Source organism: Lotus japonicus, chromosome 4 (assembly GCF_012489685.1).
Source record: "Lotus japonicus ecotype B-129 chromosome 4, LjGifu_v1.2".
Classification (NCBI taxonomy): domain Eukaryota; kingdom Viridiplantae; phylum Streptophyta; class Magnoliopsida; order Fabales; family Fabaceae; genus Lotus; species Lotus japonicus.
In genome coordinates, this window is record NC_080044.1 from 82,000,724 (window position 1) to 82,026,977 (window position 26,254).

Below are 26,254 nucleotides of genomic sequence, written 5' to 3' on the forward strand. Positions count from 1 at the left end.
CGGTGGTGAGTAGGATAAATATAGTGTGTTTGGAAATCCTTTTATAATTAATTCTAAAATCAGAATCAATTATGAAGAGAAGTTTATGTGAGTAGCTTTTATGTGTCATAACTGATTCTGAAGAAATAAAAATTTTTTTTGTATGTTTAAACCACATGTAATTTCTACTGGGACAATCATGTTTGAGTCGGGTAGGACCTCTATGGACGGCAAAGCTCTCCGTATCAAATATTTAATAAATTGGATTCATAGGGACTCGAACTCGAGTCCTCTGTTTAAACTATAACAACCTCGTTACGTCGCTGATGCTTCATTATCTTGAGATGAAGTATGATTATATTTATAGACATTCTATAAATGTGGAAACAGGATATTCAGTGAAGTAATAGTATACTCGTTCTCTATATTATTGACTCAATGTCCCTATCAGTCAACCATAGTGGCATTGAAGTTGAATTTCAGGGTAAGATAAGAGAAAGAGAAAAAGAGCATGCACTACCTTTTCAAAAGAGCACCTGCAACGGCTCCTAATGTTTTGCTATCACCCTTTCCACTCATTTTCGCCATTCTTGAGAGCCGCCAATAAAGATGGCAGCTATCAAAATCCCTATCTGTGTGCAAGGGGCAAAGGCATTCTTAAATCTGTTGTAGTAGGTACATAACCAATGAGTTAAAAACGGAATAGGAGCTAACTAATTATTGATATCTACACTACATAAATTGATCCATCAGTCAAAAATTAAGTTAAACTCAAGTTTAGATTGATAAATTGAGCTCAAAATCGTAAAAAATAACATCAAGGTCGGCCAATATTCCAAAGCCAGTGAATGACATGCTGATGTGAATGGGACCATGGAAGACTTTGAGCATTCTGTAGTGAAAGACTTTGACATTTGAGCACGTATAAGGAAATTTTAACGAGTGCTTGGTGGAGTTGACTATGGATAACTGACATGCATAAGAGCAAACATCAAGCTATGGCTCCTTGTGTACAAATCACACTAATTGCTATATTTGCAATATAAGCAAAAAAAGAGGGCACTAGAGGAAATTTTGACTTACAGGTGGAAGTAATTATGTTTTTTTTCTTTTTCAAAGATGATGTTGATGTTCGAAAAAAATAAAATATCATTGGACATGATATTTCAAAAAGAAGTGCGAGAAAGACATGCCTCCATTACTATAGAGAACTAGAGATAATGTAATATGTGATAGTGATATAAGAATTTGAATCCCACTAAAAAGGCCATGTTATTAGGAACACTATCAAATACTTAAGAGGAATAATCAGTCACAGTCTCACAGATAATAGTTATAGAAACGCTTAATAGGAGAAAAATGAGTATGTAATGTAAAGAAAAGAGCTTTAATCTGTCTGCCTTTGCCCACAATAACAGTTGATTTGATATGAATATCCACGATAACTAATTGCCCAAGGTATTTCAAGAAGTGTGTATTTTATTTTGGAGCTGTCTTTCAATCATATACTGCTCTTCGTGTAGGTTAAGATCACCAAGCTGAAATCATGAAGTATTGTGTTCATGTGCAAAATCGATTCATTCTGAGGTTGCTTTCAGTAGTTCATTCCAGGTGGCCAGTTTTTCCCTAGGCTTGTTCCTTGAACTTCCAAGCCTCCTTTCTTCAGAGTCAATCTTTTCCCAATCACCAAATGAGACTACTCTGACATTTCTATCATGCAGAAGCTGGAGAAGACCGTCCCTACCAGGTTTTGGCGAGGACATTGATGAAATCAAAAGTCCTCTTTCAATGTCTTCTGATATGCTCGAAACCTATCATTTCAAAATTGTCAGCAGATGATAATGCAATGCTAGTATAAAGTATACATGCAAACCTTGGCTACCCTGCCTTAGTCCCCACTGTTATTTAGTGGTAGAGCCAAAAAAATGAATATAACATTAATGTTGTAACATTATACAGGATCAGTATACACCATAACCATGAAAAACTACAGCTAAATAACATTTGTTGTGGATTATAGTTATCATAACAAATGTAACTGCCAGCAACTGATATAGCTGGCTTAATTTACATGATTGCCATGTGCAGGATCTGTACAAGATATAAGATCCAATAACATCTACACCCTTTCTAGTCTCGCATTCATAATGTAGCCTAACTCAAAATACTAAATGAATAAACATAAATGCATGATCTGTTTAATGATAAACGCGTAACAAACTAACTACCAAAAAGCTCAAGATCAAGCTCATCATTCATTTTAGAAATAATATGAATAGAAAAGCAAGAGAACATACAGTTTCTTCAGCACAATACAGGTTTGTGGCAATAATCCCTGTTGGTCCTCTCTTCAACCAACCACATACATACAAGCCTTCTTCAAGTGCTGTAGGATCTAAAGTGTCACTCAACACTCGACCTCTATCATTTGGAACTATACCTGAAAGTTAGCCATCATACATACAAATATGAGATCCTGTCAGATGACGCATATAGATGCCCAGGCATCATGCTTAAACACCAATCCAATTTTTTCATAAATAATAATTCATTAACAAAAAGGATAGACTACAGAGCAGGAGAATTAGGAATCTTTTCCTAAAGCTACAGTGAAAAGAGGAAAGAAAGTAAATGAAATGAGTAACTGAGTCCATCTGAAATGAGCATTGATTCAAACATAGGTTTTCCACAAGAAAACATGTAACATGAATTTACAAAAAATTGTATTGAAAGAAAATTGATTGGGAAATTCATTACTCATTCACCTTTCCTATGATCAAAAGGTAAGCCATCAACTGGGACTGATTTGTAACCAATACTCTTAAGTGCCATCCTACAAAAAAAGCCAGCAAGTTGCAAGGTATCAGTAACTACTCTCAACATTTTGTGTCCAGGAGGCTAGTCAGTCATTTACAGAGCAAAATGATAAACTTTTTACTTTATGGAGCAAATGGAGTATAGCCACTTATGGATCTTTGATTATAATGATGCCAGAAGAAACGATTTCACGCAAAGTAAATACAAATTTTATAACTAGGAATCTTAGAGGATAACATGATACCCGCATTTTGTATCTTCAAACTCTCCAGTACCAATGGCAATCTGTTTTCCAGGGCCAGCACCTGTAAAATTATGTTGACTAATCAAAAGAAATTCATTGAACAAGAATTAGACTACATGGACATAAAGGTGCTAGTATTTAGCAAAGCTTCAAGAAATGTTTATAATTAATATCGTAGGAAAGCCCACCAGTGCATATATCTGCACTTGGGTTGCATTTGCACAACAATAAATTATGCCAATTCTTAACTATTAACATATCATATCACATTAGTGCCTATATTGTAACAAATTAAACATGAAGAAACGAAAATTACCTTTTAGAACTGTCTTCTCAAAGTGCACTCCAGAAACATGGCCAGCTCTCTCTTCTGACTCTTGAAAACTATCTGGCTTTCGGAAGAAGACAAAATGGAGCTCACGTTGGTTCAAACCAGCTTGTTTGGGTCTCGAAGTAGCTGCCTTAGATAGCAACTCATAAACTCTTCTCTGTATTCGGCTACTCTTAAGTTCTTCCTTTGCCAAGTGACATATCAGAGATAAAAACATGACAATATCAGTGAAAAGGAATCCAGTTTTCTTTAATTACTGATAAAGATTTAAAGGATAAGATACCTGAATAGAAGATACAAAACAGGAAATTATGACTAAAAAAAGCAATTAGAAAAAACATACTACTTGGGGTATCTGTATGTTTTTTGAGTGAAGAAGATAGAAAGATAGTGGAGATAGGGGAGAAAATAGATTCATCGTATACCTCATCGGACGGGGTCAAATGTAAATCAGATTCCTGTATGAAAATATTAAGGTTATGAATGCCTGCATGTAAATGTCCAAGCTTCAGTTAGTGTCATGTGTGAGATGGGTATGATGTAAAACTACAGTATATGACGAATAATAAATTGTTTGGAAGTAATTAGCACCAACACAGACAAGATGGGAAACCAATATAATATTTAAGATGATGGGCCAAAAATACATGATCAGGGTTCCATTTTCAGTTCAAATTGTCATCTTAAGGTCTTCAATGGTTTCAAATCAATGATACATGAGTAGAGTAAATAGAAACAGGTGCAAAGTAAGTTGTAGGACTGATAAATATAGGAAAAGAAGCTAACATGAGACTGCGATCAATGAAATCAATGGAGAATGAAAAAACAAATTAACAAGTGATCACTAGGCATGCTAATTGAGAAGTATTGGTCTACAAAGGAAACTTCAATTCCAATAAAGAATAGCATTATGGACGGTGTTCCCCCCTTTCCACACGGCTCCACAGAACAACACCAAAATAAATGTATCAAACAAATATGTATAAGAAAACTGAGTGGGTAACTTAAACTTAGTATGAGTTGATGCAAAAGTTACCAAGAACTTCACGTAATTCTTTTGCAGTACAAGCCGCTTGGGATGGACCACGTCTTCCAACCAAATAAACTACCCTGCAATATTGCTTATATTACTAAAACCAACATATGGAATATCAAAAGCTCTATTTCTATGTGGCTGTTTCAAAATTCAAACAATGCAACTAAATACCTGATAGAGCTCTCCTCTAAGGTAGCCAAAGCATGACCAGCAATATCTGTTGTTGCTAACTCAGTACTAGGTCGTAAAAGAATACGTGCGACATCTAGTGCAACATTTCCCTGATATTAGATAAAACCATTTATCCAAACCTCAATCCAAGTGAAAATTAAATTTGTTTATTCCGGAAAGTCTACTTCACAAGTGCTTTCTTAAAATTCATTAAATGTGTCTTTTCTCAGAAAGAAGTAACATATAATTCGCTCAACTAAGATTTGTTATAAAATCTAGGGACCGAAGAACATGGTAAAAAGTTACCTGACCAAGAACTACAGCTGTATCAGAGCTCTTCAGGTCTGGATTAAGATTTCGTCCATCTGGGTGCCCATTATACCACCAAACAAACTCTCTAGCTGATAGTATCCCTTTCAAGTTCTGAGAAGAAAAAATATAAAAGGCATTAAAATACAACTGTAAAAGTAACTCAAAATATCAGCAGATGCATTACTATAGCAGAATAAATGAATATAATAAAAAGTCATCACTTATCCTACAGGAAATACAAGAAATTCAAGTAAATATTCTTATAATTCAGGAAAAAAGCAAATAAGGAAATCAAGCATACTTCGCCTGGAACACCAAGACTTCTATCACTTTCAGCACCATATGCGAGGACAACCTGTTCAAATGCATAAACTGGTTATTGAAAAGATGGTACAACTGACCAATATGCACATTTACGTGTTACCACTAAGATAACAAATCCAGAACCAGAGCCTCACCACATGATACAGCTCGCGCAATTCAGAGAGAGAGATGCTGGATCCAAGGGTCACATTTCCAAAAAACGAGCATCGTTCCTGTTGCGCCACCCTTGAGAATTGGTTGGCGACAATCTGTAGCAAGTTTTCTGGTAAACTAAGCTCATTGGAGTTACTCTCACCAAAGAAACATATCGAAAACCCCACCCCAGCTAAAATTTTGAAATACTTTTTCCAAGTAAACCCCCAGTTAGATTGTAAATTTGGCAGCAAAGTGCAAACACATTAGTTCCTCCTAGAAATGCAAAAAAAAAACTCATCTTAGTCCCAGAGAGTCACACATTAGTCCCTAAAGATAAATATGGCCAGCATTTGAGATTCTTATAAACAAAAATGAGATTTTTATAGTATCATTTCAGTGGTTAAATTGAGGGTTCATTCTTTTCAATTTTCTCTATAACACCAAAATAGCCACAACTAATAACTTCTTGTTGAAAACAACTTCCACAAGTATCATCATATCATATATAAGGCCTGTTAATAGCGCGCTATAGCGTAGCGCTCTGGGGTTCACTGCTACTCCACTATTCACCGTTATTTGCTGCTATTGTCCGCTATAGGGCTCGAGCCGCTACGCTACGCTATCCGCCATTAACAACCCTTACATTATGAAATATACCAATGCTAATGAATCAATCATGAAGTTCACCAGTTACAGAGGAATTCATGCTGCAAATAACAATGGACCTTAGTATCAGGGTGATCGGGTGCGACACCGGAGCGGACCAATCCAAAAGGCGTAGGCAACCTGTCAATGATATCAACTCGTGCTTGTTGGTGCGCCTTCAACATCTTCTCAGCAGTGTAGAAACCAGCAGGGCCGCTTCCAACAACACACACCCGCAAAGGGTTTCCAGAAATGCTCGAGAAGCTTCTACAGAGCAACCTTCTTGCGTGCAAAATCGTCATCTCCGTTTTGTGCAGTGAACGAGAAACTCCCTATTCTGCTCTCTACTGGCAGAGGCTGCTCCCTTTGGTGGCCGGAACCCAACCTCGCCGGAAAGCCACTATCACCACCTGGTTTGGCTCTTGGGCTCTTTGGGCTTGTCTCCTTTACACTTGCTTTTGGTGGGCTTTTATTCTTCTGTTTTATCCCATGGACAAACACAAACCTCTTTTTTGATTAAATAAAAAACATAACAAAACAAACCACTTATAATCAATTATATACATTATAAGTGCATGTTTAGAAATCAAGGGCAAGTCTCAAACGTGTATTCAACTAATCATAATTTCAAAATTGTATTAATTCATGTTCAACACCAACATAATTCTGTTTTGAAATATAAAGGCACCCTGGTTATAAATAAGTCTTTGGGGAACTCATCTATCTATCTATCTATCTATCTATCTATCTATCTATAAACTATATAAAGGGAGAGTTTTTGCAGCCTTGGGGGTAAATCTGTCAATCAACAAATAATTTCAAAGACTATGAAGCTTGACCATGGATATTTTGGTAAAGATGCATTTTATTTCACTTGGATTGAATCTCAGCCGTCCACTTCATAGCGATCTCATTGTCTTTCTACATTCTCAAATGCATTCACTAAACTTAATTGTAAAAATCAATGCATTCATTCATATGGGGTCCTAAAAACCTTTGAAGAAACCTTCAATATTCTTCAGTTTTTTTAAACCTTTCATCTTCTTCAAAGCTTAAACTACATGTATAAATAGTCCTTTGCTCCATACTTTTTTTTGCCAGTTTTCTTACCTTTATCTTTGCTTTTTATTTGGTTTATAGTAGATTCGGTCATAGGCGTTTCAAGCTTGATCAAACTCTCAAATGGTGAATGACTTTTCATTGTACTTTTTGCTTTTTCCTTCTATTATATCATTTCTTTGTCTTTTGCAAATTTTTTAAAAAGTGAGTGTGTCTATCAACGTTTGAGCTTCTAATTTAGAATATTATAATTTGGTTTTTGTTAATTTCAGGTTCAAACTGTGCGAGTGGAGAAGATGATATATTAGGTTGTTATGAGGGGAACAAGTAAAGTAAGACACATGTGTAAAGAAATCATGACTTGAAAGTTATCTAATAAATTTGTATTTCTTTCCTTTAAACTTTCATGCTTGAATTTATAAATTATTATTTTATTGGGTAACAGAGGATGATGGCATGGTGAAGATTTGAAAGATTTAATCTTGATTGTCTAAAGTTTTCTGCAATGTTTCAGGTTTGCTTCTCTTCTTTTGGTTTCCTCGATTTTTATTCAGTACAACTGGAATTTAATAGTAAAATTAATCAATGTTTTTCTTCTTGGATTGTTCTTTTAATAGAGACCAAAATGCTCAATGAAATCCTTTGCTTTTGGCTAATGTGGCTATTAGCTATTTACATAAATTCTTCTAAACATAGCTTTTACCTACTTTCTGCAATTTTACCGTCCTTGCACTTTTTTGATAGACATAGAACAATACTAAATTCAACTTGCTGCTACCAAGGTGCAGTATATACCATAGTCCCACATCAATCCACTTTTATTTATTTTATATCTTCTCTATATTTGATCTATGGTTGCTCATGATTCGTGAGTTTCTATTTTTATTTATTTATTTTGAAGGAATGGCCAAAAGGTTCATTAGAGGAGACTGTGCAAAATGCCATAAAATCATGGGAGATGGAGCTTTCACACAAAACCCGCTTGAAGATTTCAGAACCATAAATCCTGAAAAGTTCAAGCTCTTTGTTAATGGAAATTAATTAACCACATGTTGTCTCAGATTATTTGATTTTTTTTCATGAGTTAATTGAGTTCATTTTCCTCTGACTAATTTGATTGTCCTTTATATTCACATGATTTTGGATGTCATAGGATCAAAGTTTCAGAACTCTTTGAGGTTCTGCCTTTTCCAAAAAGAGATCACAAAAGACAAAGATAACCTCCTCAATTTTTAATTTCTTTATGCATAAGAGTACAACTCCTTAATATTTTAATTTCTTCAATTCAGAGTTGGAGGTTGATATTTGTTTACATAACCTCTTATAAATAAAATCAAATAAGCTTTTCTAAACGGAGCTTTTATCTACTTTCTGCAATTTTACCTTCTTGCACTTTTTTGATAGATATAGAACAATACAAATTCAACTTGCTGCCATCTTCGGGCAAGCTAAATGTTTTCATAATAGGAAAGATCTGCAGCTTAAAGATCTGCAAACGATGAAGGGCAAGATCGTTCTCTCCAACTGTGGTAAGAACCCTTCTTCTAATTTTTTCTACCATTTGTTTTGTGGAAAACGAAGCGAGGGGGAAGAAATCCACAAAGAGCAAGATCGTTCTCTCCAACTGTGGTAAGAACCTTTCATTTTTTTTTCCTTTCTTTCTGCGTTTTGACTTCAGAGTACATACTTTTAATTTTTCTACAATTTGTTTTTCACATTAGGTTGTTGTTTTCTTTATTCTCATTTCTCCTCTTCCACTCCAGTAAGATACATTCTTTATTCCTCAATTCATTTTTTTGTTCACATTAGGTTGTTATCTTCTTTATTTTATTCCTCATATGAGTGCATGATTTCAAAAGTGACACCTTACGAATATCCCCTGGCTTAAGAAGTTCCCCAATACTATAATTTATTTTATTCTTTCCTCATACTGTTATCTCAATTGATTCTCTCCTAATTATTTACTAAACCTCTCTTCTACTTTATATTAAAAAGATATTCTTTTTAATTTTTTAAGGCCAAGAATTGCCACTCATACATTTACAAGTTTCAATGTCCTCATTTTGGAAGAGTACTCTTATAAGGCCAAATGTGACATCTTCTCTTTCATTTATATGTGCTTATTGTGGATATTGAAGAATTTAGTGGTTACATATTAGTAATTAATATCATTTAGGAATTCCATAGGACATGATTAGTTAGTTCGGATTTATACAAGACATTAATCCTAAAAAATAAAAGTTAACCGTTTAAACATTAAATTTGATATCAATGTCAATAAAAACTTTCCACTAACCCTTTCCACTACAATAATTACAAGTACTAACTTTTCACTAACTCTCTTATAAGTCTAACTATTTTTCTTCTCTATTTGTGGTCATTCAATACACAAGCTGATTTATTGTTGAATGCATATATTGACAGGAGTGGAAAAGGGAAAGGCCTAAGCCAGGTGGTACAACTCTCATTGAAGAGGACAAAGAGGGGGGAAGAGGAAGAAGAAAATGATGATTCTGAGAAGCAGGACAAAAATAGTATGCTATAAACATCATGTTATTGCATCAGAAAGTTTGAGCTTTCTTAGTTTGTCTAGGCACCATTACAATGTATCAAACATATTCAATATTAATTGAGTTATTCATGGTGAATTGACAAAGATACAACTTTATTATTGAAGAGAGATTTTTTTGATAAATTGAAAGGCAGATTTTATCAATACTGAGAGGGTAACAGTAAATGATATCATTTTTTGTAAGTGGTCAGTTGGTTAAATGGTATTAGTTTGTGGTTAATTATATGAATAAAGTGGTTAAATTAATTTGATGTTTGAAGAAAAAATAAACTTTTTTTTCTTTATCGGAAAACAAGAAAAATACACTCTAATACAAATTTAGTATTTTCTATTGTAACATGACGAATTTTTAGAATTCTTAATTTTTTTTCATATAGTTTCTAAATAATTATTTTTGTAACAATACAAATACCATTCTAGGATTCTTAATCTTTTGAAATAAAAAAAGTTATTAGTTATAAAATTCCTTAAGACATGATCCTTTAGTTTAGATTTCTAGAATATAATAACTAATATTTATTTAAAAATAAAGGTGGATGTTTTAACATTAAACTTTATGAGAATGCAAAAATTACTCATCAAAATAAATGGTTAATATGAGATAGTATTTCATAGGTTAATATGACTTACGATTTTTTTATTTAGTGTTTAGTTAAATTAATTACACAATAAATCAAAATTAATATTAATTATTGAACTCCATATGTCATGGTAAATTATTTTATATTAAATAAAAATTTAACTAATATTAATATTAATCTTTAACAATTAAAGGTAGGGTTTTTTTTGGTGCAAAAGGTAGGGGTTTAAACATTAAATCTAATATAAATGCCAAAATAAATGTTAGAGTAATCCTTCCAGCTTCACCAAATTTATAGTTAATATTAGTTACATATCAAATAATTAGGTTTTTTTAGGGGCAATAATTAGGTAAATATCAGTAATATAATTACATAGGACATATGAATTGTTTTAATTTCCTATTATATATATATATTATTAAATATTAATATTAATCTAAAAAAACTTAATATCAGTTACGAAATTCCATAAGACATCATAAATCATTTCAGTCTTATATAATAAATTAATTAATGTTAATACTAATATTAAAAAAACTAATATAATTTATGAAATTCCTTGATAAATTATTTTTTGATTTATATAATATATTAATTAATATTCATATTAATATTCAGCAATTCAAGCTTGTGATTTTACCATTAAATTTGTTATAAATTTCAACTTAAACTTTCTAATAATCCTTTAACCTACACCTAAATTTCCTACTATTAAAGTTTAATTAATATTGGTAACAAATTAAATAAAAATAAAATCATATACGGAATTCCATATGACATGAAAATTATTTTTAATTTATATAAAATTAATATATAATATTAATCTTGAAAAATGTGATATCAATTATGGAACTCTCTTTAGGACATGGTAAATTATTTAAAATTTATAAATTATGTAAATCAATATTGATATTAATATTTAGATATTAAAGTTTGGGATTTTACATTAAATATGATATGAATGCGACAATAAAATTTCTACTAACCGTTGCGCCTCCACTTAGTTTTTTGTTAATTTTGTATTTGATATTATTTACAAATTAAATAAAAATAAAATATCAGTTACGAAATTTCAAAAGACACGATAAAATTTCTAGGGAATTATAACATAAGTTACGGAATTTCACAAGACATAGAAAATTATTATCAAATTTATACAATATATAAATAAATATTAATATTATTCTTTAGCAATTAATTTTGAAAGTTTAACATTAACTTTGATATGAATGCCACAATAAACCTTTTACTAGCCCTTTCACTTACACTTTGATATTTTATTGATGTTTATTTAATATCATTTACACACTAATTAAAAAGTTTAATATCAGTTACGGAAATCCATAGGACATGCATTATAATTTTATTAGGATTATAGTTATATAATATAATAAATAATATATTATTATTAATCTTTAAAATTTTAATATCATTTACAAAATTCCATAGGACATAGTAAATTAATTTGGATTTAAAAAAATTATATAAATATAAAACTAAGGATAAGATGTGTATTGTGATTATTATTTTATTAAATGGTTGAATCAAATGATACTAATGAGAATTTTATCATGATTTTCTAATTTGCACAAAATTTGTTAATTAATATTTTCAATCATTCTTTTGCTGCCAAAAAAAAAATTTGTCACAACAAAAAGAGTTGTAACCTTCCTGCTCCATGTAGTTAATGAATGGGGAAATTAAATTAATAAATATAAAAAAAATCCAAATATATTTATCCCATTATACTAACTACTGTCTTCTATTATTTTCTTATATTTCGTGAAAGCCAGTAAGTCAATCAGAATGTCAAGTTACATTCTCAATGTAATAATCATTCTATTTCCTATTTGTAACAAAATATTTTTATAATCATTACTTACTTAATGTCTTTTATCAGCTCATATATAATATGAGAAAAGGTAATATATAGTGTCGGTGTAATTTTTTTTTACACAAACGTCTGATTGATTTCCGTAACATCAGAAACTATAATTGTAATTTAATTAAAATAAATGAGCAATATAATCATTTATCCCACGTGACATACAATAATTGGATAACATTGTAAAATTTCTTTACACTGACAGTACGCATCTATTAAACTCATATAATATTTCATCTCACTAAAATAAAAAATTAAATTGTTATATAAAAGACCGAATTAAATAGTTCAACGTTGAAATAAACGTAAAAACACAAATTAGTATAATTATTATGTCACTACAAAATAAATACAAACACATACAACACACAAAAAAACACTAAAAAATTTAAGTTAACTTAAATCTAAAATTAATTTTAATTTTTTAATTCATAAATTTGTTTTTATAAACCTAATAAGATAAATTACTTTATTAAACTTTAGCTCAATAAACATAATACCCCGTGTAACGCACGGGTAACAAAATATTTTTTTTCCTCTATAACAAACTAAATTAAATAGTGCAACATTAAACACAAAACCCAATAATAAATAAAATAGTTGTGCTTCTACAAAATAAAAGCAAACACATTCTTCACGGAAAAAATTTACATATTCGTGTTTTCTTATATTCAATTTTTTTTTTGTCCTTTTAACTCATAAACTATTTTTAAATAAACATAATACAAATTTAATTTTTTTATACAATAAACAAAAATTAAAATCCCCCGTGCATCGCACGGGTAAAAGGACTAGTAGAGACATAATGAATGTTCATTGAGGACTTCCAGAATAACAAAATGCTCTAAAAACTATTAATTTCATCCATGATGAAAATTCATCAATAAATGTTATAGTTCACTTTAACCTTTATAAAAACATACACATAAATGACTCGTATTTATGATATTTTTCTATTGTTGACGTACCGCTGCATGACGACATCAGAACTGAAGACAAATACATCGACATTCATGAATACAATTCAATTAATAAAAGCTTCATTTATATTGAATAAAGACATTCAAATTTGAGTTTAAAATCCAACAAGGAAAAAATGCCGTTAATAATTTGTGGTGAGCGTAATTTCGGGATTTTTCAAAACCGCCGATAAGTAACTAATGGGGGTTAAAAACCCCCACTAAATGCAAAAAAATAAACACCGCTAAATGACAATTTTTTTGTAGTGTGAGTTGCAGTCATTTTTTTTTAAAGAATTCAACAAAGTAAAAATGAATAAAGAGAGTAAAGAATAGTTTCTAAAAAAAAAGTTTGGAAGTTTGCCAGGAGTTCAAAAGATGTCATTTTCTAGCATTTTGTTCTGAATGTAAGGCAAGTAAAATATGTAATAAATGATTCAGTTAGAATAAGGGTACAGTGCAAGAGAAAATTTTACATCATATGTGAGCAAGGTAACAAGGAGTCAAAACATATAAGTCGATGTTGGAGAAATTATATGGTATTCAATTCTTTTAACAATTTTAATTTGAGTTTAATGGATATGCACTGACAGTGTAAAATAATTTTACACAGTCATTCAATCAAAGCATGCCACATAGGAGAAATAATTACATTTGACTTTAATTTTAATTAAAAGAATAAGATATTTTCTGATTTGACGGAATTCAATTGGATGTCTGTGTAAAACTATTTTACACTGTCAGTGCATATCCATTAAACTCTTTTAATTTTACTGTATATGCTTAAATGTTTGTTATTTAGGTATGGCCGAAAAGATTTAAAAAATAAAAAATAAAATGAAATGTCAAGTGGATTAGCTACTAAAATGGAAGTGAAGTTCTCAACCACACAGATAAATATAACTAATAGCCAGGAGAGTAAACTGAACTTTCAAATGGCATCACCTAGTTGTTAGTAAGGACAATTATTCATCATGTATTGTTGTTTGGTGGGATTCTGATGCGCACGCGAAAGAAACTAATGATGATCAATCAAATTTTACATCTGTGGTTTCATGATCATCATCTTAATTCTGAGGGGAATGAACATTTGTTTAGCAAACATGCAAATCATGGCAAAACATACATGTATAATGCTTCCGCCTTCTTGTCCCTTTCATGATCAATGACAGCTTCTTATTCGGATTTGGATTTTTGCAGCCTTTTGTTTTTCGGCATTGCAATTCTATTCGAATCAGGATAGTGAAATTAACTCTTCTAGGAGAGATTTCTCTAAACACAAAATTAAACTTGAACCTGAGACATTGTTATTGGAAAATTAAGTAGAATTTAATAGATATACACTCTCAGATATTGAATTGAATTCCGTCAAATAAGTAAATATGTTTTTATTTTAATTAAAATTAAAAATGAATGTAACTCTCTCTCCTACGTGGCAAACATTGATTAGATGTTAGTGTAAAACTATTTTACACTGACGGTTCATATCCATTAAACTCAATTAAGTATGTATCACTTAAACCAAACACTTATTAGTTGAAAGTTAAAACAACTTATTATCAATAATAAGCTTTTTTTAAGGTTTTATTAATTATTAATTTTTTTTAATTAATTGATTTTTCATGCAAAAATCTTAATTAATTGATGCATTTTGAGTGCCGGGTCGGGTGAGAAAACGGGGCCAAGTAGAATTGCGTGGTCACAAATGGCGTGTGAATGACGCAGTAATTAATTTGCATGTTTAAAATTTAAAAACCAGGATTTCGTTGTTTTGTTATTTTATTTTTTATTTTGTTTTGGTCGATCAATATTCGTGGTTGTTAGAATTTTAAGAATAGAAAAACGAAAAAGCAAGCAAAATAATTTGGATGTGGACCCAGTGTTGATTTTGTGATCGAGAAATTCTCCTTTATAAAAAATAATAATTTGGGGGAGAGAGAGGTGTAATTTTTGGCTTATTTTTGTAGAGGAAAGGAGACAGTGGACCATATATAGGACCCACCCCACTAAGATTGGGTAGTTGTGTCCAAAAACTTTAAGTCAGTGTCAAGCATGAAAAGCCCAAATACAATGGAGTTCTCTTTGGAGACAACTCTTTCGCAGCCTACTCGGACCCACAAAACCGTCTCATTGAGACTCTCTCTGACCTCTTTTTTTTCCAGGTCAATCTCTCTCCCATTTTTTTAGAGACTTTATTTCCCCACTTTTGTATTACCTTTCTTTTTAAAAATGCTATTATATTTGTATGTTTTTCTTTATTGAAAACGCTTCTTACACTACTTTTAGATGTAGACACTATAATTAAAGAAATAAAGGGGTAAATGAGAAGCAATGAACGTGATCGATGTATAAATTTCCATAATTGAAATGTAAAAAGGGTGGAAGAAGATATGTTTACTTCACACTCTTCGCAGCAATTGTTGTAACAGTAGACTTGAAATTTTCAGAGCTTTCAATTGTTAAGATATCCAACCTAGTTAATATATATGTGTAGTGTGCTCAAAGAAATACCTACTACTAGATCTACAAATTATATTTAAACTTAGAAAAAGTAGTTTCTACATCTAAATCATGCACTTGGTATCACTACAAAACACATAGTGAAATACATTTCAGGAACTGTTATTGAACGTGGACTAGTGCGTTCTCAGCCTTGAGTGTTTCAAGAGTCTTACATGCATAACATGATTTCGAATTAGCCTTCGTTGGGGGAGCCAACATAAGCTTATATAAAATTTACAAACCTTTATGGCCGAACTAAGAATAAAAAGATTTGCTATATATCTACAAATATATATATGGCCTAGAGACTTTGAGCTTAACTTAAACTTGAAGACTTGTGTTTGGCTTTGCTTGGATGCTCTGGATTTCTTTAAATGGATCTTAAATGCCTTATTCTGAATTGACTTTTAGATATTGTGTCTGGATTGATCTTCAAGCCTTGATTCAACCTAGTATTGTGTAGATGTGGTTCGAACTAGCTACGGCCACAAGCATTTCATCTTACTCGATCCTGAGAATTCACAATTCGAATTGGCCATGTCCTTAATTAGCACTTTGAAATCATGAATACTTGGAGCTACTCCCTCCGTTCCTAAATATAAGACATATTCCAAAAAATTGCGCTTATTAAGAAAGCACTTAATGTGACTAATTAGTGTATTGATTTTTTAAAAATGCATACATTGTTCCCTATTTACCCTTTGTCATTTTCTCTCACTAATAATCATTGTATTCATAATTAGTTGGAATAGTAGTAATTAATGGTAGGTGGTAACTTTGGAATTGAAAACATACAATTAATGTGAGGGGGGAATATGGAAGAGTACAAAACCTTTTGCTAGATTTTTTTAAGAGGTCTTATATTTAGGAACATGAAAATTTTGAAACTAGGTATTATAATTAGGAACGGAGGGAGTAGTTCCTAAGCTTGTATTATATTAAAACTAAACAATCAAGCCTACCCTTGAAGTAAGCAATGTCAGGACATAACACGTCTATCTAGCTTAAATCAAAGATTTTAAATTGCCAAGATAAAGAAGAAAAAAAAACCGTGGAAAAGGGGAATATATGGGAAAGAAGGTAAGGACAAGAAGGAAGTGCTGCTCGGTGGTGCATGTTTGTTTCTCGGGAAAACATGGAGGAAAAATCACAGAAAATAAAATGAGAAGAAAGATATAAAGATATGGGGGACTGAAAAGGTGGCAGTCATGTGTGTGTGCTAGCTAGAAAAGAAAGAAAAATATTATTCACTTCACCTCATTCCATGATACTAATTTGATATTGTTAATTGTTCTTGTTCCCCTTAATTTGCTCAGAAGAATAATATGTATACCAAGAAAACTACTACAGTTAAGTCACAGGTTAAGGCAGTCTTAGCTCCAGATTTAAGGTTATTTGTCTGTTTATGTTGGTAACATCGAACTGCGCGCGGTTTAAGGGAATGTTTGTCGGAATATTTTAAAATTGATGCATTAATCTATAAATATATGTAAAGGAGACTTGAGGTTTTGCATGTATTAAATGCATTAAACCATAAAGCTCCAATACATTTATATTAAATACATTAAAAAATAACAAAAAATATTAAATATAAACTGAAAAAAATTATTTAATAAAAAAACTATTCAACTACTTTTATTAAATAAAAACATTCATAAACTTAAAATTGACTTGAGCTTTGCATTTGACAAATATTAAAAATTAAAATTAATAATAAATAATATTTATTAATAAATAATTTATATAAAATACTTTTAAATCTATCTATCTTCTATATATCTATCTATCTATCTACATATATATATATCTTTTATATATATATATATATATATATATCACACTTGAGATTTTTAGTATTAAATACATAAGCAAAACTTAAGTGTTGCATTATATTAAAAGCATCCAAACAAAACAAAAAATTGTAATAAATATATTAAAAAATAATAAAATTAAAATTGAAAAAATTTATATTGTCAAAAATATTCAACTACTTACATTAAATAATAACATTCATAAACTAAAAATTTACTTGAGTTTTGTATTTCACAAATATTAAAAATTAAATTCAATAAGAAAATAATACTTACTAATAAATAATTTAGATAAAATAGTTTTAAAATTAAAAAAATTATATTTATATGTAACGGAGACTTGAGTTTTACATTAAATACATTAAATCATAAAACTCTCATACCTTTGTATTAAAATACATTAAGAAATAATAATTTTTCTTTGTAATAATATATGAAAAAATAATAAAAAACTGAAAAAAAATTGTATTGTCAAAAAATATTCAACTACTTACATTAAATAACAACATTCAACAACTTAAAAAAACATGAAATTATCTTTAGTTTTACATTTGACAAATATTAAAAATAAAAATTATTTGATAATAAATTAAATAATATGCATAAAAAAATTTAAAATTGAAAAACAAATGCCACTAAAAGGTATTTAATATTAACTATAACATGTATATGCATTATTAAAAAAAATTTATCTATGATATATTAGTAAAAATTACTCGAGAAAGCATAATAGAGAAAAATAATAATGGCCAAAGTTGAATAAATATTTGTTGTGAGAGGTCTGTCGTATTCACTTAACGTGATCGTAGAGCCACAAGGGAATAGTGTCATGGCTATTGGCTGTGAGAATACATTCGCAAACCAAATAAGCTGAAAAAAATTAAATTCATAAGGTAATATTTTAGGCTATTTTTTTATTTTTATAAAAAGGCTATTTAAGTTACCACTTCTTGGTCTTGATATGTCAGAGTAAATGGTTTTCCGGGTATAAAATATAAAAAATGATATTAAAACTTATTTAATGACATTAAACATTTATTACTTAACATTTCTTACGAAATTTAAATATTTCAAATTAAATTAATTATTTTTCATATTATTCATATGATTTCTATGCTAATAGTTAAATTTGAGTAATATTAATTATTCATATGATTTCTATGTTGTTGTTGCTGCTGCCTGTGTCTGCTGCTGTTGCTGTTAATAAATCGTTCTGGCCTGCTGTTGCTGCTGATTTACGTGGGCTATGTTGCAAATTGAAGTAGATTTTGTGATGTAAAGGGTCAGGGTTTGAGCTAGTGCTAATTTTTTGTTTCAAGGATTGTAGTGCTTATTTGTATTAGTGCAGAATGACTATCCCATGATTGTGGTACTCTTTTTCCTTGCTTGGTTTTTATCCCATTGGGTTTTTCCAAGTAAGGTTTTAATGAGGCTCCTTCTTGGGATTTCAACTATATCATTCTGTGGGTTGGTGGTGGGTTTTAGCACAGCTCAGGTTTCTTTGTTGCTTTTGGTTCTGTTATTTCAGATTGTACTTGGCTCATGCCTAGAGTGTTTTCGGCTCTGGGCTTTTATAATAATATACATTCCATTTTCAAAAAAAAAAATTATTTATACAAAAGAAATTATATTATTATTAAAAGATAGATGTACATGAGAACAACCCTCTCATGAAAAATAGGGGCTAAATCAATACAAGAATGTCCCTTGCATCCTTGCCAATTCATTAAACATTTTGGTATTTAAAACAACTTATGCTTGAGCCTCATTAAAACATTCCTAAGAAAAATCCAGTGGGAAAAATCCTAGGGAAGGAAAAAAAGTACTCAAAACACAGGCGACAACCAAAATGTCAATAACAACAGCAAATACATAACCTCAATCTGCCATAAAATTTTTTTATAATAATTAAAAATACTTAACACATTTTTTTTTGAAAATGAAATGAATATATAATATAAGCTAGAGTAAAAAAAGACTCAAGACAAGAACCAAATACAAAAGAGCAGTCGGAATCAACATATACACCCAGAGCTTTGCTAAGAACCCACCACCAACCCGCAGAATGACAAAAGACTTAACACATTTTTTTATTTATAGTTAAAAAATATTTTAATTTTAAATTAGTTAAACTATAATAATTTTTATATAATGTTAAAAAATATTATAAGTAAACCCGTGCAACGCACGGGTATAATATCTAGTTATTTTATTACTTGGGACTGCTAGCTAGCTAAAGGAATAATTAATCCAACTTCAATTCGGTTTATGTTAAACACTAATTAATTACTTTATTTTATATATATATATATATATATAATGTGGTATGAAGATGCTTAAGAAAATAAAAAGCATACGTCTATGACATTGAACTTGGAATATGATCCTTTCATATTGAAGTTTTATACACTTTTTCATATTTAAGCTTTATATCTCTTCCTACTCTAGGAAAATGATTTAGACCATGCAAAAATTAATTCAATTTATTTTGCCTTTCTTTAGCCCGAGACCATATATGACATGAGGTAGCTATATATATCTCTTATGTATGTTTTGTCTCCACTACTTAAAATATTTGAATTCGTCGTCGAATTCGCGTATTTGATCCAATTTAAACCGCATCCATAAAATTGATTTTCATTTTGCTGTAAGATCATGCAAAAAATGTGGGTTCCCATAACATAACCTTGCAAAACACCACATCTTATTATTTCCTGCACATAAGGTTCAAACTTTCAATCAACCAAAATTGATTATTTTTTGTTTCCCAATGTATTCACACAGTCGATAATCATAAGACTAATTCTTTGAGACTCATAAATTACGTTAAGTAAATTTCTCCCCATAAATGTTTCTCGATCCATACGCATCACTAAGGAATCAAACGTTGAACTAGATGATTAAAGAGTTCAACTATCTATTAATTATGCTACATTTTGTTGGTTAGATATGTAGATTTTTTTTGGTACATCCACAATAAACAAACAAGCAAGTAAACTACACCTCTAAAGCATCATTGAAGATCAATGAGACAACCTGATTCGAAGAACTGTCAAAATTAGTAAACGCACACTGAAAAGTAGCGCTCTCTCATCTCCGCAAGGCAATTTCCATAATCATTTTGCCTACCTTCCAACATGTTTAAGGTGTACCTCCAAATCACGATTTAACAACTAATGGACATCGATCTGCAAACTCACAAGCATAAACTGTAGCTTGTCCCGATCAAATTGCATGTAGAGTCTCCACACTAAACTACTCGTATAACAAAGGATAACACACTACTATTATATATAAATGACTCTTAATTAATTATTAGCTGTAAGCCTGTAATCCCTTTTTCCATGCCGAGAATAATTAGCTATAGCCTTTAACCTTTTCATGCAAAAAAGACACAGACTAATCAATCCATTGACAACTGCTTTACTTAATTAAAGAGTAATGAATTAATGCCGATGAGTCAAAAGGATAAGAAGAATAAGCGTGTGTAGCTGATGAGTCAAATTAAATTTCCCAAATTTTAGACGTCTCACTCTCATCTATTAAAAGGATTTGCAATCAATCCTAGCTACTTTGTAAACATTCAAAGAGTTCACCCTAAAAAAAACATTCAGAGTATCAAATCCCTACATGCCCATAATTTTTATCTACAAAAAATCTCTATCTGTCTCTTTTTTTTTTTAACAAATGTATCTCATCAACCAATATAGTAAAAAATTAATCTGTTTCGAGGCGTTGAGATCACATAAGTGGTTTATGCCCCGCCTTCCACAATTCTCTACAAAAAATCTCTATCGTCTCATTTTTTCTTTTTACAAATGTATCATCAACCAATAATAAAAAATTAATCTGTTTTGAGGCGTAGAGATCACATAAGTGGGCTATGCCCCGCCTTCCACAATTTTTTTTTCCATATATATGGCCAATATTTGAACAAATAATAACATGTTTTTTTTACAACAAAAGGAATATTATTAATAAGAAATGTTTCATGAGAACAACCTCTCATAAATAAATCATTTCAAAACACCAATCAAATTAATAACATGTTTAAGAAACATAGTTATATATATATTCTTGTATTAGATCAAGCTCACTGATATATATAGTGTGATTAATGTAGCCGACTTCAATTGATGAAGTACATTTTTATTTTTGTTATTTGTATCAAATTATTTTATATATTACATTTATCATTTATCTTTTATGATAACTTGGGGTTGATGAATCATTTTTTTTTACATATTGTACAAGCCTCATTTTTCTTTTGGTAAGTCAAAATATGTTGAAGAGAATACTCAAGTAGTACAAGAAATACTTTAACCTAATATAAGAAATTTCCATCAATTTTTTCTACTTATTTCTTACTAGTATTTCTTTTTAATTTCTGTCATATCAATTATTGTATATCTCACATATTAATTTCTCTCCCAATTAATCTATCTCTTTTTAGGTATAGAGTAGAAGTGAGATGTGAAGAAATTTATTTTCCTAGTGAGTATAGTAAGATTCATATTTTGGTTTTCTTAATTACGGGAATTGGGTACAACCTTTTTTGTCCCACTTTAAGATAAAGCAAAAGTAAGCTAGCTAGGGCGAAATAGAAAAGCAAAGGAAAAAAAAGGAAAAACATGAAAGGAAGAAAGAAAAGAAAAGCAAAGCAATAAAGAAAGGGAAGAAAAGAGAGGAAGCAAAGACAAAAAAGGTTCTCAAAACTCCATAATTATTCAAATTCTCCTAAAAAAACAGTACCAATAAGCAGTAGTGTTCCCCCCTACTTAATCAACCACAGGAAGACCTCACAAAGTTTCTAGCTACAAAGACCATAGACATAAGAAAGAAAAAGATAGAAAGAGGGAGAGAGGGGGAAAGAGAAAGGAAAACATCTTTTTTTTCCTTTACAGTGATCATCTCAGGGAAAGAAAAAGAAAGGCATGAATAGAAGTGTCTTGCAAAGCTCCCCGGTGCAACAAATGATGGCTGGGAACCCTAACAACTTGTGGAACTTCAACACCATGCACTCTCCTTCTCAACAACCTTCTCCTAATTTCTTTTCCAATTCTTCTAATAACTTCCTAACCCCACATCATGCCCCTCCTTCTTCTTTTCCTTTTCCTCCTTGGCATGACAATCAAGAGCTTCCTGAGTCATGGAGCCAATTACTCATGTAACTATCTCTATCTCTTCCTCCCTCCCTCCCTCCCTCTCTTTGGGGGTTGAATTTGGGCAGAGTTAGAATTAACCCGAATTCTAAGATGATCCATATATTAGACTGGGAGGAATTACCACACAATAATTTGATTTATTCTTAACATTATATGTATATTAAGTGTATTAATTGCTTCCAAAATAAATTTATTATTTCAATACTACATCTTTATGCATGTGTGTGTGTGTGTATATATACATGCTATCTGCTAAACTTAAAGTTTTTGGATCAGTCCTGGTCGCTTCGCTGCATATAGACAACCATATGCATGGCAAGGCATGGTGTTGAAATCTATGTTTGAGTGCTTGAAGAATATCAAGTCTAATGGCTTTGTTTTTTGATCTTTTGGTATTGTGTTGGAAACTGCAGGAGTGGACTTATGTCTGAAGAAGACAAGGCTGGCATGTGCCAAATGCTAATAAGTCAGGCTTCAAATACTTCTCTTGTTGATGTTAAGCAAGAAAGCTCAGCAAATAGCTATGTTTTTGGACATGGTAATGAAGAATTTCAGGCAGCAAACCCCACCTGGTCTCAACTAGGATCTGGTTCTTCTTCTTCTTCCAAATCTAGTGGTACAAGTTTCAGCAGCAGTGTGTTGGATTTCTCTAACAATAAGACAGATGCAAGGCCTCTTGCATCAGATCCATCTTCTGAGGTACAAGAAATTAAGATAACTCATGTAAATCCCTGATTAAAAGTGAGAATTAATTTGCAATTATGCATATTTGTTTATATTTTTTCTTTTCTTAGTTTGGGTGAGTTAATTACTCATAATATTTAATTTTCATGAAACTTTACTAATTTTCATTTGAAACCTTCAAATTAAGCCATGCTTTCACATTTCAGAATACTTGATCAAATTAATTAAGTTTTATTTCCCAAAAAATTAACATGTTAATTAATATATATTTACTAAAGCTAGCCTCTAACTAATTCTTTTAACTAAAATATGAACATATACAAAGAGGTTCTTCTTTATATTCTTTTCTTTGTTTGAGATAAAAAAAAATGGATTGCTTTGTTTTCTTTATCTTTTTAAAATCAAAACAAGTGCTAATGTATACCTCCTGGGTGAGTTTTTAGTTTAATTTAGTTAAGATTATGAATCCTCACGCAATAAAATTCCATTTTTTCCTTTTGGTTTTTACTCTTTTTTAATCTTCTATTTTTATTATAATGTTTAATTAATTACATGTCATTCTTTCTTTCTCATGAAGTGCAATAGCACTGGAGCTGGTGGGGCATTCAAGAAAGCTAGGGTTCAACCATCTACAACTCAATCTACCTTCAAGGTATATACTATTGAAAACAATACTAGGCAGAAACTTCCAATCCTGAACTCTCTTTCATGCAAAACACACACAATTAAACACTCAAAAACATCATATGTGGTTGGTGACTGTTGTCTTTCTTGATTGTCTTATTCCCAATAATCATCATGGTATTTTATCTCTCTTTCTCATTTTTATCTCAAAGAAAGTGGAGAATATTATCAACACAAGCCAACACATTGAAACAATTAAAATATATTTAACTTTTAAGCTTTTACTTGTCCAACACAGTTATGCATATGATATCTTTCTCTGCGTTTCAGGTTAGGAAGGAGAAGTTAGGTGACAGAATTACAGCCCTTCATCAACTCGTTTCCCCATTTGGGAAGGTACACCTAGTTTATTCAATTGAAAATTAATGCATATTATAAACACACACAATATATCTTACAAACTGTTCGAACCTATTGTTAATTAAACCTCTCATAATTATTTTTCTCCTCATACAACCTACTCTTTTGGATTGACAAAAACACACAATTCAAAGCACAGTAATTCTAAAAGCTACATTTTGTTGCTTTTCTTTACAATTATAGAACTTCTCACTTCCAAACCAAACATACTATTAGTACCTTCTCTTTTATTAACTTTTTTTCTCAAGAAAATCAACCTAATTGCTAAACATGGTTGAATCCAAACATACTATTAGTACCTTCTCTTTTATTAACTTTTTTTCTCAAGAAAATCAACCTAATTACTAAACATGGTTGAATCAGCTTCTCTTTTAGCAAAATTAATTCTGAACCCCAAGAACCTACTTATAAAAACTTCTCCGTATAATTAGCTATGTCTTCAAAATTAATTGGGGAAGACTTTTCAAACATGCACATTTCAAACACACTTAATAAATTTGAGCATTACATGGATGAATGCGTGGGAATATGACAGTGGTGGTATGGTGTGGTATTTTTTTTCACTTTTGCAGACTGACACAGCCTCTGTCTTATTAGAGGCTATTGGTTACATCAGATTCCTTCAGAGTCAAATTGAGGTAATGTTTCTTCTTTTTCCCACTCTGCTTTTTCCAAACAACCACGAGTAACTGCAGAATAGTGATGGCACGCTGTTAGAAAGTACATTCACCTTGTGCTTCTACATGTTTACACCTTTACTTTTCAAAGTTCTGTCTTAAAAATACTCTTTTCCTTTTTTTTCAGGCTCTTAGCTTGCCATACTTGGGGAGTGGATCAGGGAACATGAGGCATCAACAATCTGTAAGAAATAAAATATATTATCAACCCATTTCTGGTTAATTACCACATAAAGCTGTTTTTCACTTCCCAAAGCAACAAAGAATAATCACTCTTTCTTATTCCTGCATGTGCACGACCAGCACAAATACTAATTGAGTAATTATGTGGTACTAATTGAGTTATATTATTTTAATGGTAGGTTCAAGGAGATCAGAGGAATTGTATATTCCCTGAAGACCCTGGTCAGGTATCCTTTTACCTTGGATCCATTAAACCCTTCATGATCACTTTTAGATAGAAGTCACAAATTGTGGTTTATGATGTTTGGAAATCATTTTACACAATTGATTGTGAAATAAAATAAATTATGTGAAGAAGAGTAGCTTCTGAATGTTAGAATTAATTATGAAATCTGAGAAAAGATAACTTGATTCAAATATGTTAGAAGATTTCGTACTTTGAATTGTATGGTAACCGCAATCCAAACACGCTATTACATAGTTGAATTCTTATCAAAATCCCATTTTACTTTACTTTCTGGTTTGTAGCTGCTGAATGAAAACTGTTTGAAGAGGAAAGCAGCTGGTGATCAGGTAAATATGCATGTGGGTTCAATTATTATTTTTCCTTCTTAATATAATGATCAAAATAATTCAACAATATGTTCTGATTAATTTTACTGTCTTAATTGTTAGGATTCACAAGAAGAACAAAAGAAGGATCTGAGGAGTAGAGGGTTGTGTCTGGTTCCAGTTTCATGCACACTCCAAGTTGGAAGTGACAATGGAGCTGATTATTGGGCTCCTGCTTTTGGAGGGGGATTTCGTTAATTAGATCTGGTTTTAGCCTATTAACTGATGCAGCATATATACATATATCTATCTAGCTATATATATGTGGGCAGCATTTAGAGAGAAAATTGATGGAAATTGTATAACATCATGAGCAGTCAATCTGCAACAAGATCCAAGGCTGATTGCTCATGATGCTATATATGCACACCATTCCTCATGAATAATTTGTGTGTTGCTCGCTGCAGTCAACTATACATTTGCAAACCCTTGTTAATTAGCAGTCTTCAATTTATGCAAATCAAGCTTTTACTTAGTTTCATTACCCTAACTATAGTAGTATATTATATAACGTCATATATATGCG

At 30.9% G+C, this 26,254-nt stretch overlaps 2 protein-coding genes across 3 annotated transcripts; one reads left to right on the top strand and one right to left on the bottom strand.

Annotated features, from left to right (window-relative positions):
* Positions 1 to 1,232: 1,232 nt before the first annotated feature.
* LOC130715054 (NADPH:adrenodoxin oxidoreductase, mitochondrial) lies at positions 1,233 to 6,457 on the bottom strand. The gene is made up of 12 exons (XM_057565047.1): positions 6,075 to 6,457; positions 5,349 to 5,462; positions 5,192 to 5,245; positions 4,885 to 5,001; positions 4,579 to 4,688; positions 4,408 to 4,481; positions 3,797 to 3,858; positions 3,357 to 3,555; positions 3,041 to 3,101; positions 2,745 to 2,812; positions 2,277 to 2,419; positions 1,233 to 1,790 (listed from the first exon to the last, which is right to left on the bottom strand). The coding sequence occupies exons 1-12, from the start codon at positions 6,294 to 6,296 to the stop codon at positions 1,557 to 1,559; spliced, it is 1,458 nt and encodes a 485-aa protein (XP_057421030.1). The 5' UTR covers positions 6,297 to 6,457; the 3' UTR covers positions 1,233 to 1,556.
* Positions 6,458 to 22,122: 15,665 nt separating this feature from the next.
* Positions 22,123 to 26,209, top strand: LOC130710527 (transcription factor bHLH68-like). 2 transcript variants are annotated; one of them, XM_057559832.1, is made up of 9 exons: positions 22,123 to 22,530; positions 22,942 to 23,227; positions 23,790 to 23,864; positions 24,167 to 24,232; positions 24,829 to 24,894; positions 25,061 to 25,117; positions 25,296 to 25,343; positions 25,645 to 25,701; positions 25,792 to 26,209. In XM_057559832.1, exons 1-9 carry the CDS (start codon positions 22,298 to 22,300, stop codon positions 25,924 to 25,926), a joined length of 1,023 nt encoding a protein of 340 aa, XP_057415815.1. In that variant the 5' UTR covers positions 22,123 to 22,297; the 3' UTR covers positions 25,927 to 26,209. The 2 variants fall into 2 exon arrangements, with proteins under 2 accessions (XP_057415815.1, XP_057415816.1); XM_057559833.1 differs by having other exon boundaries at positions 22,130 to 22,530; positions 25,645 to 25,689.
* Positions 26,210 to 26,254: the final 45 nt, after the last annotated feature.

Bases quoted from the DNA above. Each gene is read 5' to 3' on its own strand.
- LOC130715054 (XM_057565047.1), bottom strand. From the start codon at position 6,296: ATGACGATTTTGCACGCAAGAAGGTTGCTCTGTAGAAGCTTCTCGAGC. The intron at 3,859-4,407 runs GTAACTTTTGCA...ATTTACATGCAG, and splicing joins AGAATTACGTGAAGTTCTTG to GCATTCATAACCTTAATATT. The intron at 3,556-3,796 runs GTATACGATGAA...CACTTGGCAAAG, and splicing joins ATTTGACCCCGTCCGATGAG to GAAGAACTTAAGAGTAGCCG.
- LOC130710527 (XM_057559832.1), top strand. From the start codon at position 22,298: ATGAATAGAAGTGTCTTGCAAAGCTCCCCGGTGCAACAAATGATGGCT. The intron at 24,233-24,828 runs GTACACCTAGTT...TCACTTTTGCAG, and splicing joins TCGTTTCCCCATTTGGGAAG to ACTGACACAGCCTCTGTCTT. The intron at 24,895-25,060 runs GTAATGTTTCTT...CTTTTTTTTCAG, and splicing joins TCCTTCAGAGTCAAATTGAG to GCTCTTAGCTTGCCATACTT.